This window comes from Nycticebus coucang, chromosome 11 (assembly GCF_027406575.1).
Source record: "Nycticebus coucang isolate mNycCou1 chromosome 11, mNycCou1.pri, whole genome shotgun sequence".
Lineage (NCBI taxonomy): Eukaryota > Metazoa > Chordata > Mammalia > Primates > Lorisidae > Nycticebus > Nycticebus coucang.
The window spans coordinates 101,190,202-101,208,033 of record NC_069790.1 but is presented as its reverse complement, the minus strand read 5'-3'; the positions used below and the strand labels follow the sequence as shown (position 1 = coordinate 101,208,033).

Genomic DNA, 17,832 nt, shown 5'->3' with positions numbered 1-17,832 from the left:
CCAAGACATAAGCAGTAATCTGTTTTCATTATTTGGGTTTGACAGTTACAGGTTTCAGAGAAAATCTGCACCTGGTAAATTAAAAACAATTTAGTACTGAGATTTGGTAGTTCTAGGAAAATCATCCTCTTTCTCAATCAGCAGATCTATAGTAATGCAGAAGGTTTCTCTGTGATACCATAGCCCTGTCCTGGAAATAAATCTTCTCTATAAAGAGAATTGTCTTCATGTTTGCCATTTCTTTTCTGATTTTGGCTTATATCATTTAGATACATCATTATGTACAATTTTTCTTTCATGGTGATTGAAACTTGAAGTGTTTTACTTGGTTCCCTTGTAGTGCTTGTCAGAAGACAAGATCAGTCTTCTTCTACACCTGCTTGAAGATGAACTTCATCACCGAACTGATGCGAGAAAAACTACAACCAAATTAGGTTCAGACATCCAAGTCCACATCACTGCCTGTATTCTCTCTGTGTGTGGCTGGGCGTATAGGTTAGTCAGCAAATTCTGCCAGGGGACATGAACTGTGAGCACTATTCTACATTTTTGGAAGTCACATGGTGTTTCCTGTGAGAAAAAACAGAGACAAGGAGAAACTTGGGGGTGGGAATGGTGGGGGGCAGGAATGAATAGTAAGAATTGGTAACAAAGCCAGAATTAGAATTCAGGAATCCCTGGTGTTCACAACTGAACTTTGTTTCTGATGCTGTTACTACCCAGCTGGAAATTTGTGTTCCTATAAACAGCAAAGCTTCTTTCTAAAATAGAAAATAAGCACCTTTATATTTTTAGAAAGGAAGAAAATCAGCTTAATGAATTAAAAAAACTACCAAAGGAAGCACCAGCTGGAATCGTCCAGGCCCCATATTGGCGTTTCCACTCCAGCTGCTCAATTGGCATACACACTCTCTGAGATAGAAGACTACTAGAAGCAGTCTTGAATTATTTTTGATATGCTTTCTTTGGTAGATTAAGGGATGTTTTCCACTTAAAAGGAAAAAATTTTAAGAGGTACAGGAGAGATATATAAAACATAACTTGAAAATAATCTTGGTTAGCACACTGAGACCTCTAGCTCTTTCAATAGGAAATATATAAGAGATGATGAAGCTGTGGTGTTGAGGATGGAGATTCTGAGAGGACATGGTTTCCAGTTCACTGGACTGCCAGAAATTTTATGAGATACAGCATACTCATGAATCATTACATTTAGTCACTTGGAAATGTTACCCTTAGAGAAAACTGTATTCTTTTTCATTCCTGCCTAGTTCTTCTTTGGAACCCATGCAGCTCTCCCTGATAACATGTTCACAGTGCATGAGGAAGGTGGGACTCTGGGGTTTCCAGCAGATTGAATCGTCCATGACTGACCTGGACACATACTTTGGCCTGGCCAGCTCCCCCATCGCAGGCCCTGAGGGGCGGCCAGAGAGGTTCCCTCTGGTGCCTGAATCTCCTCGGAGAATGATGACCCGGAGCCAGGATGCTACCTTTTCCCCAGGCTCAGAACAGGTATGGGCTTAGCTTATTTGGAATTAACTTTTTCACAGCTTTCTTTCTTTCTTTCTTTTTTTTTTTTGAGACAGAGACTCACTTTGTCACCCTCAGTAGAGTGCCATGGCGTCACAGCTCACAGCAACCTCAAATTCTTGGGCCTAAGTGATTTTCTTGCCTCAGCCTCCAAAGTAGATGGGACCACAGGTGCCCACCACAATGCCCAGCTGTTTTCTTGTTGCAGTTGTCATTGTTCAGTTGGCCCAGGCTGGGCTCGAACCCACCAGCCTTGGTGCAGGTGGCTGGCCCCGTAACCCCACTGTGCTACGGGCACTGAGCCTTCACAGCATTCTTGACTGGTATTATTGGTAGAAAATTAAAAATTAACTTAGGTGGTTCATGGCTTGGCACCTGTAGCTCAGCTGGCTAGAGTGCCAGCCACATACACTGGAGCTGGTGGGTTCGAATCTGGCCCCCGGCCAGCCAAACAATGACAACTACAACTAAAGAAATAGCCAGGCATTGTGGCGGGCACCTGTAGTCCCAGCTACTTTAGAAGCTGAGGCAAGAGAATTGCTTAAGCCCAAGAGTTTGAGGTTGCCGTGAGCTGTGATATCACAGTACTCTACCCAGGGTAATATAGTGATACTTTGTCTCCAAAATAAAGAAATTAACTTAGGTGGTAGGTGGGTAGGCTTCACTTCCCACCATGCTGAACAGAATACCATGTAGTATTTTTGTTTACTAATGGAAAAGCTAAACTCATATAAAAATGCAGCATAGAAAGAGGGATTCTACCTAACAGATTGTGACCTAATTGTTTTGTACTCTTACATTGACCTGTAATTAAAAAAAAAATACAGGGCCGGGCACAGTGGCTCACCCCTGTAATCCTAGCACTCTGGGAGGCCAAGGCAGGTGGATTGCTTGAGTTTAGGAGTTTGAGACCAGCCTGAGCAAGAGTGAGATCCCATCTCTAAAAATAGCTGAGCACTGTGATGGATACTTGTAGACTCAGCTACTCGGGAAGCTAAGGCAAGAGGATCTATTGAACCCAACAGTTTGAGATTACTGTGAGCTATGACACCACAGAACTCTACTTAGGGTGACAAAGTGAGACTGTTAAAAAAAAAAAATAACAGCATAGAAATCTAATATTCTTGGTTTTTTAGTATGTTTTTGGTTTTTTGTGTCCTCACTCTAGCTCAGGCTGGTCTCGATCTCCTGAGCTTAGGCAGTCCATCCACCTTGGCCTGCTAGAGAGTGAAGATTACAGGCGTGATCCACCAGGCCAGCCTAGAAAGCTAATATTCTTCAAAGAGTTTCATTGTAAGCAGTTTAGAAACTTTTAACATTTCATACTTGTTAGCTTTCCCATGATTCTAGAAATCTTTCTGACTATAACCACTAATAGTATTTGTGTACTTTTGTTGATTTCCCTTTCTTGCAGGCCGAAAAGAGCCCAGGTCCCATTGTCTCCCGTACTCGGAGCTGGGACTCTTCCAGTCCTGTTGACCGTGCTGAGCCAGAGGCTGCTAGCCCCACCACCAGAACCCGCCCAGTGACCCGAAGCATGGGAACAGGAGACACCACTGGCCTTGAAGTACCATCCAGCCCACTGCGGAGAGCCAAACGAGCTCGCCTCTGCTCTTCTAGCAGCTCGGTGAGTCCACGTTTGCACGTAGAAGTTGCTGAGCACAGACAGCATGCTGTGCCCTCACTGTGCAGCAGGAGAAGCAGGCATAATCCCTTCCCTGGTCCTGTGGCTAAAAATAGACATCTGAGTAAGTGTAAAGATAGGACAGGTGGGTGACCAGGTGACCACAGGGAAAAAAATAAAGATTTTGTCGCTCGTTCCTTTAGTGTGGATTCTAGAAAGGTAGTAAACATTTCAGGTAAATGGGACAGCAGTCAGGCAGGGGGACAAAACTGATAAGGTGCAGTTTGTTTACCACAAAAGGAGTGAAAGAGTGCAGGAAATGAGAGGAACATGTATAGGCGGAGTTTAAAGGCGAACATAAAAACTAGAAGGGTGGGCACTTACGGGATTCTAGACTTGATAACTAACAGCCATACCTCCTGAATTTACACCACATTTGCCCTTCATGAATGCTGTTTCTTTTCCTCCTTCCTCAGGATACATCTTCAAGAAGCTTCTTTGATCCCACCTCTCAGCATAGAGATTGGTGCCCTTGGGTGAACGTCACACCTGACAAAGAAACCAGGGAGAATGGTGGAGCTGAGCCTGATGCCAAGGCCCCATCAGAGCCAGGTTGGAAGGCAGTGCTGACCATCCTGTTGGCCCACAAACAGTCTAACCAGCCAACTGAAACGGACTCCATGGTGAGATACTTACTGTTTATGGGATGAGGAGCAGAGACTGGTCCTATAATTAGCACCCTGCCTGCCCTCTGCTTTCATCCTGAGAATGGCATGGAGCTAGTTAAGTTTAAGTTTATCTGCAGTTTAACATACAGCATTACATCATATTCTGATAAATTCTTTGTCCTTCCAACTAAGGTGACTCAAGGTGGAAAGGGAATGCATAAGCAGAAATAGATGAATGGGCAGTTGCCCCGGCCCTGTGCTACAGGGACAGCTGCTCTTTCTGTCAGTTGCTGTCCCTGGCATTTGGAGCCTGGCAAGGTAACTTAGCTCTTTGGAGCACTGTGCTCTGACACCTTGTGTTGGGCATCTTACTTTACTTTGTTCCACAGCCAAGAGTTGTGCAGTGGACCTCTGCTAGTCATCACAGCCATGACTGCTGTGAGTTACAAATGCAGGTGACAACAGAGAAAAACAAGTCAAGTTTTTGCTCTGTGTAAAGGATGAAAAGTGATAGAATAGGCAGTAAGGGATCATGAAAACTGGGTTCTCTTTCCCTTGTTGGCTCACTCCCAAATTTGCCTTGTCGCCAAGTATAAATATAACAATTTCCGATCTGTATATGTTCCAAGGGCAAAGTAAAATAATACTTGCCAGCAGATATTTACAAATAACATTCCCAGATTCATGGTTCTATGGTCATAGAATTCAACTAGGGAACTACAGTGATACTAAAAGTCTAAAAATGTACTTTAGTGCCCCTAGTTAATATGAAAATGAAGGTTTTCTAGGTTTTCATAGAAAAAAACCTGTATTTTTTCTTTTCTTTTTTTTTTTTGAGACCGAGGCTCACTATGTCACCCTTGGTAGAGTGCTGCGATGTTACAGCTCACAACAACTTTAAACTCTTAAAGTTTAAAGAATTGCTTAAGCAATTCTCTTGCCTCAGCCTCCCAAGTAGCTAGGACTACAGGTGCCCACTACAAAGCCTGGCTATTTTTTTGTTGTAGTTGTCGTTGTTTTAACAGGCCTGGGCCGGGTTCGAATCCTCCAGCCCCAGTGTACGTGGCCAGTGCCCTAACCACTGAGCATAGGCACCGAGCCCCTGTATTTTTTCATGTTTTTTCTTTTATTTTTTTGGCCGGGGCTGGGTTTGAACCTGCCACCTGTGGTATATGGGGCTAGTGCCTTACTCCTTTGAGCCACAGGCACCACCCAGCCCTGTATTTTTTCAATTTAAAAACTTGTGAAAATAATATAAAGCTATTTGAAGACAAATGTTTGACCCACCTCTCAAATGGGATAGGTTAAATCTGTTTTTGCAAGTAAGTTTTCTCTACCTGGATCTTCAGGAAGAGTGTTTTGTGGTTTTTGTTAAGATTCCTCTCAGTCACTGTCATGCTCTAAAGAAAACCCACAGGTTTTGTTTTGTTTTGTTTTTTCTAGTGGAAAAAAATTGGCCTTGTTATTGGCTCTGGGTTCCAGGACTCTTAACATCCCTTTTTTTGATAATTTGTCTTTTAACCTTCCCATAGCTATTGTGACTAGAAAATATAAAAAGTAATGAAACTGTGGCAAAGAATTGTGATGTTTAAAGAAAAGTTGGTACTATATTTTCAATTTATGTATCTTTCTAGGGCCAGCCGAGGTGGCTCATGCCTGTAATCCTAGCACTTGGAAGGCCGAGGCAGGTAGATCAACTGAGCTCACGGTTTTAAGACCAGCTGGAGCCAGAGTGAGACCTCGTTTCTAAAAATAGCCAGGCATTGTGGCAGGCGGCTATAGTCCCAGCTACATGAGAGGCTGAGTCAAGAAAATCACTTGAGCCCAAGAGTTGTAGGTTGCTGTGAACTGTGACGCCACGGCACTCTACCGAGGGTGACAAAGTGAACTCTGTTACTTTTTTTTTTCTTTTTTGAGACAGAGTCTCACTATGCTGCCCTGGGTAGAGTGCCGTGGCATCACAGATCATAGCAACCTCAAACTCTTGGGCTGAAGCGATTCTCTCTCTCTTTTTTTTTTGGATTTATTATTTTTATTTATTTATTTATTTATTTATTTTTTGAGTTGGAAAAGTAAATCCTTAATTGAATCTGTGATATTGGGGGAGTAAATTTTTTTTTTATTGTTAAATCATAGCTGTGTACATTAGTGCAATCAAGGGGTACAATGTTCTGGTTTCATATACAATCTGAAATATTCTCATCAAACTGTTCAATGTAGCCTTCATGGCATTTTCTTAGTTATTATATGTAGACATTTGTATTCTGCCTTTAGTAAGTTTCGCCTGTACCCATTCTAAGATGCACCCTAGGTGTGGCCCCACCCATTACCCTCCCTCCTCCTTCCTTGGCCCTTTCCTCATAGTCTTGTGCTATAGTTGGGTTATAGCCTTCATGTGAAAGCTACAATTTAGCTTCATTGTAGGGCTGAGTACATTGGATACTTTTTCTTCCATTCATGAGATACTTTGCAAAGAAGAATATGTTCCAGCTCCATCCATGTAAACATGAAAGAGGTAAAGTCTCCCATCTTTCTTTAAGGCTGCATAATATTCCATGGTTTACATGTACCACAATTTGCTAGTCCATTCATGGGTCGATGGGCACTTGGGCTTCTTCTATGACTTAGCGATTATGAATTGGGCTGCAATAAACATTCTGGTACAGATGTCTTTGTTATATTGTGATATTTGGTCTTCTGGGTATAAACCTAGTAAAGGAATTATAGAATTGAATGGCAGGTCTATTTTTAGGTCTCTAAATATTCTCCAAACATCCTTCCAGAAGGAACGTACTAGTGGGCATTCCCATCAGCAGTGTAGAAGTGTGCCCTTTCCTCCATATCCATGCCAACATCTCTGGTTTTGGGATTTTGTTATGTGGGCTACTCTTACTGGGGTTAGGTGATATCTCAAAGTAGTTTTGATTTGCATTTCTCTGATGATTAAGGACGATGAGCTTTTTTTCATGTGTTTGTAGATCGTGTGTCTGTCTTCTTTAGAGAAGTTTCTCTTCAAGTCCCTTGCCCACCCTGAGATGGGATCACGTGTTCTTTTCTTGCTAATATGTTTGAGTTCTCTGTGGATTCTGGTTATTAGACCTTTATCGGAGGTATAACCTGCAAATATTTTCTCCCATTCTGAGGGCTGTCTGTTTGCTTTACTTATACTATGTTCTTGGCTGTGCAAAAGTTTTTTAGTTTGATCAGGTCCCAGTAGTGTATTTTTGATACTGCTTCAATTGCTTAGGGAGTCCTCCTCATAAAATATTCACCCAGGCTCATTCCTTCAAGAGTTTTCCCTGCACTTTCTTCAACTATTTTTATAGTTTCATGTCTTAAGTTTAAATCTTTTATCCAGTGAGAGTCTGTCTTAGTTAATGGTGAAAGGTGTGGGTCCAGTTTCAATCTTCTACAGGTTGCCAGCCAGTTCACCCAGCACCATTTGTTAAATAGGGAATCTTTTCCCCACTGAATGTTTTTATTTTTTTATTATTATTATTTTTTTTTTTTTGTAGAGACAGAGTCTCACTTTATGGCCCTTGGCAGAGTGCCGTGGCCTCACACAGCTCACAGCAACCTCCAACTCCTGGGCTTAAGCGATTCTCTTGCCTCAGCCTCCCGAGTAGCTGGGACTACAGGCGCCTGCCACAACGCCCGGCTATTTTTTGGTTGCAGTTTGGCCGGGGCCGGGTTTGAACCTGCCACCCTCCGTATATGGGGCCGGCGCCTTACTGACTGAGCCATAGGCGCTGCCCAACCCACTGAACATTTTTAATTGGCTTGTCAAAGATCAAATAACGGTAAATAGCTGGATTCATCTCTTGGTTCTCTTCTCTGTTCTAAACATCTACTTCTCTGTTTTTGTGCCATACCATGATGTTTTGATCACCATTGACTTATAGTACAGTCTCAAGTCTGGTAGTGTGATTCCTCCTGCTGTGTTTTTATTGCTGAGTAATGTTTTGGCTATTCGAGGTTTTTTCTGATTCCATATAAAACAAAGTATTATTTTTTCAAGATCTTTAAAATATGACAATGGAGCTTTAATAGGAATTGCATTAAAATTATATATTCCTTTGGGTAGTATAGACATTTTAACAATGTTGATTCTTCCCAGCCATGAGCATGGTATGTTTTTCCATTTGTTAACATCTTCAGCTATTTCTTCTCTTAAAGTTTCATAGTTCTCTTTGTAGAGATCTTTCATGTACTTTGTTAGGTATACTCCCAAATATTTCATCTTCTTTGGCACTACTGTGAAAGGAATACAGTCCTTGACTGTTTTTTCAACTTGGTTATTGTTGGTATATATACAGGCTACAGATTTATGGGTGTTGATTTTGTAGCCTGAGACATTGCTGTATTCCTTGATCACTTCTAAAAGTTTTGTAGTAGAATCCCTAGTGTTTTCCAGATATACGATCATATCATCTGCGAAGAGTGAAAGTTTGATTTCTTCTGACCCTATGTGGATACCCTTGATCACCTTTTCTTCCCTAATTGCTATGGCTAAAACTTCCATTTCAATGTTAAAGAGTAATGGAGTCAATGGGCAACCTTGCATGGTTCCTGATCTAAGTGGAAATGATTTCAATTTAACTCCATTCAATACGATACTAGCTGTGGGTTTGCTGTAGATGGTCTCTATTAGTTTAAGAAATGTCCCTTCTTCTAGCTGGGCATTGTGGCGGGCACCTGTAGTCCCAGCTACTCGGGAGGCTGAGGCAAGAGAATCACTTAAGCCCAGGAGTTGGAGGTTGCTGTGAGCTGTGTGAGGCCACGGCACTCTACCAAGGGCCATAAAGTGAGACTCCGTCTCTACCAAAAAAAAAAAAAAAAAGAAATGTCCCTTCTGTACCAATTTTCTTAAGTGTTCTGATCATGAAGGGATGCTGGATATTATCAAAAGCTTTTTCTGCATCAATTGAGAGAATCATATGGTCCTTATTTTTTAGTTTGTTTATGTGCTGAATTACATTTATAGATTTATGTATATTGAACCAGCCTTGAGACCCTGGGATAAATCCCACTTGGTCATGGTGTATAATTTTTTTGATGTGTTGTTGGATTCTGTTTGTTAGGATCTTATTGATTGTTAGCATCCTTCTGTTGTTAGCATCAATATTCATTAGTGATATTGGTCTATAATTTTCTTTTCTTGTTGGGTCTTTCCCTGGTTTGGGGATCAAGGTGATGTTTGCTTCGTAGAATGTGTTGGGTAATATTCCTTCTTTTTCTGTATTTTGGAAGAGGTTTAGTAATACAGGTACTAGTTCTTCTTTAAAGGTTTGGTAAAATTCTGACGTAAAGCCATCTGGTCCTGGGCTTTTCTTTTTAGGGAGATTTTGTATAGTTGATGCTATTTCAGAACTTGATATAGGACTGTTCAACATTTCCACTTTGTTCTGGCTAAGTCTTGGTAGGTGGCATACTTCCAGGTATTGGTCTATTCTTTCAGATTTCATATTTCTGAGAGTAGAGTTTCTTGTAGTATTCGTTAAGGATTTTTTGAATTTCTGAGGGGTCTGTTGTTATTTCATCATTACCATTTCTGATCGATGAAATTCGAGATTTTATTCGTTTTTTCCTGGTTAAGTTGGCCAAAGGTTTATCTATTTTATTGATCTTTTCATAAAACCAACTTTTGGATTTATTGATCTGTTGTATAATTCTTTTGTTTTCAATTTCATTTAATTCTGCTCTGATTTTGGTTATTTCTTTTCTTCTGCTGGGTTTGGGGTTGGAGTGTTCTTCCTTCTCCAGTTGCTTGAGATGTCCCATTAAGTTATTAACTTCCTCTCTTTCTGTTTTCTTGAGGAAGGCTTGCAGTGCTATAAATTTCCCTCTTAGGACTGCCTTTGCAGTATCCCAGAGGTTCTGGTAATTCGTGTCTTGATTGATGTTTAGTTCCAAAAATTTGGTGATTTCCTTCTTAATCTCGTCTATAACCCATCTGTCCTTCAGCATAAGGTTGTTTAGCTTCCATGTTTTTGTATGGGTATGCAGGTTCCTGTTGTTATTGAGTTCAATTTTTATTCCATGATGGTCTGAGAAGATGCAAGGAATAATTTCTATTTTTTTAAGTTTGCTGAGGTTAGATTTGTGTCCTAGGATGTGGTCGATTTTGGAGTATGTTCCATTGGCTGATGAGAAGAATGTGTATTCAGTTTTTTGGGGATGAAATGTTCTGTAGATGTCTGTTAAGTCCAGATGTTGAATGGTTAAGTTTAAATCTAAAATTTCTTTGCTTAGCTTCTTTTTGGAGGATCTATCCAACACTGCTAAAGGGGTGTTAAAATCTCCAACTACTATGAAAGTGGAGGAAATCAAGTTGCTCATGTCTGTTAGAGTTTCTCTTATAAATTGCGGTGGGTTCTGGTTGGGTGCATATATACTAATAATTGAAATCTCATCATATTGAGTATTACCTTTAACAAATATAAAGTGTCCATCCTTCCTTATTTTGGTTGGAAAGCCTATTGTATCTGCAATAGGATTGCAACGCCTGCTTTTTTCTGTTTTCCATTTGCCTGGAGTATAGATGACCATCTCTTCACTTTGAGTCTATATTTGTCTTTTAATGTAAGATGAGATTCTTGTATGCAGCAGATATCTGGCTTGAGTTTTTGTATCCAGTCAGCCAACCCGTGCCTCTTTAGAGAAAAATTTAAACCATTCACATTAATTGAGAATATTGATAAGCCTTTTGAGAATCCAGTGGGCATTTTTAATCCTTTTGCAACTGTGGAAGTTGGAATTTGATCAAAATTTTCTGGGTGGGTTTACTTTTGTGGTGAAGGATTATGCTGGTCTTTATGGAGGATAGGTCTGAGAATATCCCGGAAAGCTGGTTTAGTTATGGCACATTTCTTCAACATGTGAATGTCATTGAAGTATTTAATTTTTCCATCATAAATGAAACTCAGTCTAGCTGGGTACAGGATCCTGGGTTGAAAGTTATTTTCTTTTAGGAGATTAAAAGTCGATGACCATCCTCTTCTAACTTGAAAGGTTTCAGCAGAGAGATCTGCAGTTATTCTAATATTTTTGCCCTTGTAGGTGATGATTTTCTTTCGTCTGGCTGCTTTCAGAATTTTCTCCTTCATATTAACTTTAGTGAAGTTGATTATGATGTGTCTGGGGGATGTCTTATTTGGATTGAGTCATGCTGGAGTTCTGAAACTGTCTGCTATCTGAATTTCAGAATCTCTTGGCATGTCTGGAAAGTTCTCCTTCGTAATCTCATGGAGAAGAGACTCTGTGCATTGTGAAGCCACTTCATCGCTTTCAGGGATTCCTATAAGACTAATATTGGTTTTCTTAGAATTATCCCAGAGCTCTCGGAGATAGTGATCTGTTTTTGCCCTCCATTTCTCTTCCTCTTTGAGAGTTTGGGAGCATTCAAAAGCTTTGTCCTCAATGCCAGAAATCCTTTCTTCTGCTTGCTCCATTCTTTTACTGAGGCATTCTACTGTGTTTCTAAGATCTTTGAGGGCTGCAACTTCTTGTCTCAATGTGTCAAACTCTGGTCATTTGGTCTTTGAATTTGTTGAATTTTTGAGATATCTTTTGGGTTACTGCTTGGAATTCTAATTTGATCTTATTTGCTATCCAGATTCTAAATTCGATTTCTGACATCTCAGCTATTTGTTTGTGCATGGGATCTTGTTCTGTGTCTGCCCCATTGATCCTCGGGGGAGTTGATCTACTCTGACTATTCATATTGCCAGAGTTTTTCTGTTGATTTCGCCTCATGATTGTTTTTCACCATTGCCTCTGGCTGTCCTCGGAGTTGGGGAGGTGTTTCTCTAAGATTAGACCCCAGCGGGATCACTCTATTGTTGCTGGATCTTTGCAGGGAGTGACCCTGTGTAGTTCCTCTGGGGCTTCCCCAGCCAGGGAGTTCTGGTTGTGGAAGCAGCTCCGGAGTGTGACACACCCGGATCCAGCAACAGGGCAGGAGGTGGTGCGCATGGTTCTGGTAGTGCCTGACGCCCAGTGACTTTGGCCCAGAGAGCCCAAGGCTCCAGCAGTCTCTGGCCAGGAGAAGGGCTCTGCGCAGAGGCAGGGAGGGCTCCGGAGGGCATGGAGCTACCAGAGTCCCTGGCCAGACGAGTGGGCCAGTGTGGAGGTAGGGAGGGTTCAGGAGGGAGGAAGAAGGGTTGCGTGGCTCCTGCAGTTCCTGGTCAGGGCGTGCCGAGGCCCAGCAGGCGCAGGTTGCAGGTTGTGGTGCAGCTCTTATGGAGGTCCAGGCAGCACCAAGCCCAGGAGTTTGAGGTTGCTATGAGCTGTGATGCCATGGCACTCTACCCAGGGCAACAGCCTGAGGCTCCAGTGTGCCAAAACCAGTCTCACTCTGCCCCTGAGGGTTAAGGCTGTAAGGCAGCTCAGTCCCCACCTTTAGGCTGCTCAGTCACTAGGTTACTAGCTCCCCTCAGATCCTTGCTGTGAGGGTGGAGCTTGCCGGGGCAGTTCTCTCACAATGGCTCCCTGTGGCCCACAGCTGAACACTATTAGCTCCGTCTGGCTCAGCAGGTCAGTCTGGGGCCCTAGACAATGTCCAAAGTTCTCCGCACTCCTGCTCAAGCTCTCCCCAAAGGCAGTTCAACTGATCACCAAGTCTAAAAACACCGAAACAGTTCACAGGTAAGGCCTTTCCGGTTTGCAGTCTTGCTGCTGCTTGTACTTACAGCCGCCAGCGGGATTAGGTCGATCAGACACACGCAACCACTTGCCAGTTTTCCACTGTTTTTGTCCTCCCTTTGGGTCCAGAAGTCCCTTGCTAACTCCCTGTATCCTCAAAGGGATGATTATAGGCAGATCCCACCAGCCAGAGATGCCTGGAGTGTTATCTCCCCAGACTCACTGTGCCCTGTTGCAGGGCGACTGTTACTCAGCCACCATCTTGCGATTCTCTTGCCTCAGCCTCCGATGTAGTTGGGACTACAGGCACCCACCAAAATGCCCAGCTATTTTCTTATTGCAGTTATCATTGTTGTTTAACTGGCCTGGGTGGGTTTGAACCCACCTGCCTTGGTGCATGTGGCTGGTACTCTAACTACTGTGCTATGAATGCCAAGCTGTGAACTCCATTTCAAAAAACAAAACAAAAAAAAACGGGGGAGGGACAGAGAGAACCAAGTGTTCTCATTCACAGATAATAACTTTCACTTTCTAATGAATTGCTTTGTCTTTCTCGGAATCTCAGTGCACTTCCTAGTCATGGTCAAGTAGCAGTGAGATTCTGTTATTAGCTTTGCTAGCCAAAACATAAAGCTGACAAGACTTAGGTCATAATTTAAACTCGTAGGGTCTCCAACAGTGTTTTATTCCTTGGCAATGGATTATACTGTTCACTCCAGCTAGCAAGGTATCACATAAATGTGATTACTTGTTCATAGGAAATAATGAACTAGGGCCAATTCAGCCTCATGGATGAAAAACCAATACAAAATGTGTGTTGCACTAATGTTGGGTCAGAAGTGTCATACAAAGATTAGGACAGATACAGACACTTGGAGGGAATATATGAGCCATGCTTTAGAATCTCAGAGTGTGTTAGCTGCAATTGGACACAGCAAAAGCCTGGCTTTTTCACCTGCAATCTGACTTTATATACATATTATGTATAGTACAATTATAAAATGGTATTTACTCAGTCCTAGAGATATTTTGATCATTGTGGGAGAAATTTATAGACCAAGCCATAAGGCCATTATCTATCCTTTGTCTCTCTAAAAGAATTTAATCATAGTCAGGGCTTGGTGGCTCACACTTATAATCCTAGCACTCTGGAGGGCTGAGGTGAGTGTTCAATATGAGGCTGAGCAAAAGTAGACTCCATCTTTAAAAACAGCCAAGCATTGTGTCAGGCACCTATAATCCCAGCTACTCAGGAGTCTGAGGCAAGAGGATCACTTGAGCCCAAGAGTTTGAGGTTGCTGTGAGCTATGATGCCTTGGCACTCTACTGAGGGTGACAAAGTGAGGTTCTATCTCAAAAAAAAAAGAAAGAAGAAGAAGAACAGAAAAAGAAAAAGAATTAATCTCTAATAATAAGCTTTTATACTTTCAGAGTCTCTCTGAGAAATCAAGAAAAGTATTCCGAATATTTCGGCAATGGGAATCTTTATGCTCATCCTGAAAACATTCCAGCCCCTTCCTGGAGAGAATATGAATGGAAATGACTTTTTGAAAAATAAAGTCTAAATCCATTTTGGTCAACTGATACAAAATTTTTCTCAGTTCTGATTTGATCCTAAGGAGCCCCTGCTGTTGAGAGCCAACCCTATGCATCTGACTGACAGGAGCCCCATTTCCATGCAGGAAGGGGGCAGGGCAAAGGACAGCAAGCCTAGCTCTGTGGAGGAGTACAGGGCTGTGTGACTAGTTGGGGGACCAAGGACCTGAACACCCATTTCAGCATCTTCAGTCTACGGCAGTGTTCTGAGGATACTTCTATTCCAGGAATATGCCAGTGTGTGTTAATAAAGTATTTGTTAAAATTCTTATTGTTGGAGAACTGTTTTTTCCCTTGCCCGTGGGCTGAAGAAAACTTGAGTGGAACATTCAGTGTTTATTTGTGATTTCAGTCAAAGAGGTCTAATCTTTCTTAACCAAAAGCAGGTTTAGCGCTTATAGCTCAGTGGCTAGGGCACCAGCCACGTACACTGGGCTGCCAGCCCAGGCCTGCCAAACAACAATGACAACTACAACAACAAAAAAATAGCTGGGTGTTGTGGCAGGCACCTGTAGTGCAAGCTACTTGGGGTGCTGAGGCAAGAGAATTGCTTACACCCAAGAGTTTGAGGTTGTTATGAGCTGTGATGCCAAGACATTCTACCAAGGGTGACATAGTAAAACTCTGTCTCAAAAAAAAAAAAATATATATATATATATATTTTTTTTTTTTTAAAGAAGATAACAGACATGCCGCGCGAAGTGGCTAACACCTGTAATCCTAGCACTCTGGGAGGCTGAGGCAGGTGGATCGCTTGAGCTCACAAGTTAGAGACCAGCCTCAACAAGAGCGAAACCCTATAGCTCAAAAAAATGCCAGGTGTTGTGGTGGGTGCTTGTAGTCCCAGCGACTTGAGACGCTGAGACAAGAGAATCGCTTGAGCCCAAGAGTGTGGAGGTTGTTGAGAGCTATGACGCCACAGCACTCTACCAAGGGCAACAAAGTGAGACTCTGTCTCAAAAAAGAGAAAAAAAGTAACATACATCATAATATTTCACCCATTTAATATATTTTTTCCTGTTTAATATTTCATACTTTATTCCTTGTATTAATAGGTTAAGAAAGTAAAAATTGGGCAGCACCTGTGGCTCAAAGGGGTAGGGCGCTGGCCCCATATGCTGGAGGTGGTGGGTTCAAACCCAGCCCCAGCCAGAAACTGCAAAAAAAAAAAAAAAAAGAAAGTAAAAATTTCCCAAATACTGATTTATAGGTAACATTTATAAGTGGCACACAAAAAGTTCAGTTTCGCAAAGAATTAACACTCAGTAATTTAAATGCAATTGTAATCGTTACTTTTTTTTTTTTTTTTTTTTTTTAGAGAGAGTTTCACTTTATCGCCCTTGGTAGAGTGCCATGGCATCATACAGCTCACAGCAACCTCCAACTCCTGGGCTTAAGCGATTCCCTTGCCTCAGCCTCCCGAGTAGCTGGGACTACAGGCGCCCGCCACAACACCCGGCTATTTTTTGTTGTTGTTGTTGTTGTTGCAGTTCGGCGGCTGGGGCTGGGTTTGAACCTACCACCCTCGGTATATGGGGTCGGCGCCTTACCGACTGAGCCACAGGTGCCGCCCTGTAATCGTTACTTTAAGCTAAATGTAGTGATAACTTGATAAGGTACATACACACAAAACCCATATATCCTGAACTACAAAAGCACTTTCCATGGTACTGTAACTCAAATCCATCCTCTAAATGGTAATTCTCTATTGGTAAAATTTTAGCCAGTGTTTTTCTTTTCATTGCCATTTTCTGAGCCAATTAACCTACGTTTTGTTTCATTTGATTTATATTGAATGCAACATGATATAGGCGTAAAAATAAACTTTGTGCAAGGAAAAAAAGGCGGTTTCCATAGACATACAAGGTTTTCATCAAGTATATGTTTCCACAATGAACAAGTACTTACAAATATGTGAATAAAAAGCTACCCTAACTGCTTATCTTACCATCGATGCTCTTCAATTTTTAAGCTCCATTCTTACTACCGAAAACATTTATTTTTAGAAGTTTGATCTGGGAAAATGAGTTCTCCCAAACTTAACAAATGGTATATTTGTTTCTCCAAAAAAAGAAAATCTTGTTATCTGAAGAAAAGAATATTAAAGGAAATTAGCTTTTAAAACAGATAAACATCTTTAACAAAAACCCAGTATTTTTCTATATCATCTCTTTAAAGATAGGCCAGGTGCAGTGGTTCACGCCTGTAATCCCACAGAACTCACAGGTTCGAGACCAGCCTGAGCCAGAGCAAGACCAGGCGCCTGTAGTCCCAGCTACTGTGGAGGCTGAGACAAGAAAATCACTTGAACCCTGGAGTCTAAGGTTCTGTGAGCTATGATGCCAGGGCGACAAAGTGAAGCTCTGTCTCAAAAAAATAAAAATAAAAATAAAAATAAAGATATAAATACGAATAAAAGATAAAAAAGTTCACTACAATAATCTCAGACTACTTTTATATAAAAACTTCAGATACATAAAGCACATTTCACCTGTCATAGTCAAAGATGCCATTTAGATTTCACATATTAAACAGCTACAGTATAGCTTACAATGGCACAAATACATCTAACACAACTATTAATATTTCAACCTTTGTTAATAGAAAGAACTGCCTGGTTGGAAAGATACTATGTGTGGTCATTAAAACTCAGCAAGTAATTCAAATATGGTCATATAAATTAATTAATCCAATATTACTATAAAACAAAAGGCATGAAAATAAAGGCAAAAAAACTCTGTTTCTCTATCTTTCATTTACATAGGTAGATATCAGGACCTTACTGCAGAAAATGTAACAATTATTACATATGGTTTCACTAGAATATAATGGAGTTTCAGAAACTACAAAAGATGTCATGATCCATAGTTTGCTTCATCAAATGCTTTTCTAGCCTGTTTCAGTTCTTCATTCATAGTAAGCAATTCTTTAACCCTAGCAAACTTCCGGGAGTCCTTTCGAATCAAGAAGACGGTATCTTCAACTTGTACTCGACCTTGTCGTCCAATTGACATTGCCTTGTGAGTCATTTCAGTAATGAATTCTATGAAAAGGTCTTCAAGAATATCTACTGACTCTGGGGCAGCGCCTGTGGCTCTAAGGGATAGAGCGCCGGTCCCATATGCCAAAGGTTTCGGGTTCAAACCCAGCCCCGGCCAAAAATAAAAAGAAACAAAATGAGCATTCCTAAAGAATATCTACTGACTCAGTATAAGGATTCTGGTCATCTCCAAAACCATACATCATACATCTCAATTCTTTAGAAAAAAAGTCTCTTACTTTTACCCTGTCCACCTTCTGCACCTCCTCCAATTTCTTCATTTTCTTCCTCAAAAGCAGGGTCTTCCTCCTCATCCACCATCCCACCAGCCCACCCATTTAATATTTTATATCTCTAAAGAACAAAACTTTTTCCTACATATAGCTAATAAAAATAATCCCCCCAAAAAATTAATAATCCCTGAATATCATTTAATACCCTATCTATTCAAAATTTGTAATTGTTCAAATATGTTTTTAGGGTTTTTTTTTTTTTGTAGAGACAGAGTTTCACTTTATTGCCCTCGGTAGAGTGCTGTGGCATCACACAGCTCACAGCAACCTCCAACTCCTGGGCTTAGGCGATTCTCTTGCCTCAGCCTCCCGAGTAGCTGGGACTACAGGCGCCTGCCACAATGCCCGGCTATTTTTTTGTTGCAGTTTGGCCGGGGCTGGGTTTGAACCCGCCACCCTCCGGTATATGGGGCCGGCGCCCTGCTCACTGAGCCA

The 17,832-nt window shown here is 41.5% G+C and overlaps 1 protein-coding gene and 1 pseudogene across 1 annotated transcript in view; one reads left to right on the top strand and one right to left on the bottom strand.

Moving 5' to 3' along the window:
- ZC3HC1 (zinc finger C3HC-type containing 1) overlaps positions 1 to 14,436 on the top strand; it is a 43,021-nt gene extending 28,585 nt beyond the window's left edge. Inside the window, 5 exon segments of the mRNA XM_053553859.1 lie at positions 341 to 495; positions 1,272 to 1,515; positions 2,948 to 3,160; positions 3,634 to 3,840; positions 13,900 to 14,436. Of these exon segments, the coding sequence (XP_053409834.1) occupies positions 341 to 495; positions 1,272 to 1,515; positions 2,948 to 3,160; positions 3,634 to 3,840; positions 13,900 to 13,968 (888 nt within the window). The 3' untranslated portion in view covers positions 13,969 to 14,436.
- A 2,483-nt stretch (positions 14,437 to 16,919) lies between these two features.
- On the bottom strand, positions 16,920 to 17,471 carry LOC128560286 (transcription initiation factor TFIID subunit 13-like; annotated as a pseudogene).
- Between the last annotated feature and the right edge of the window lie 361 nt (positions 17,472 to 17,832).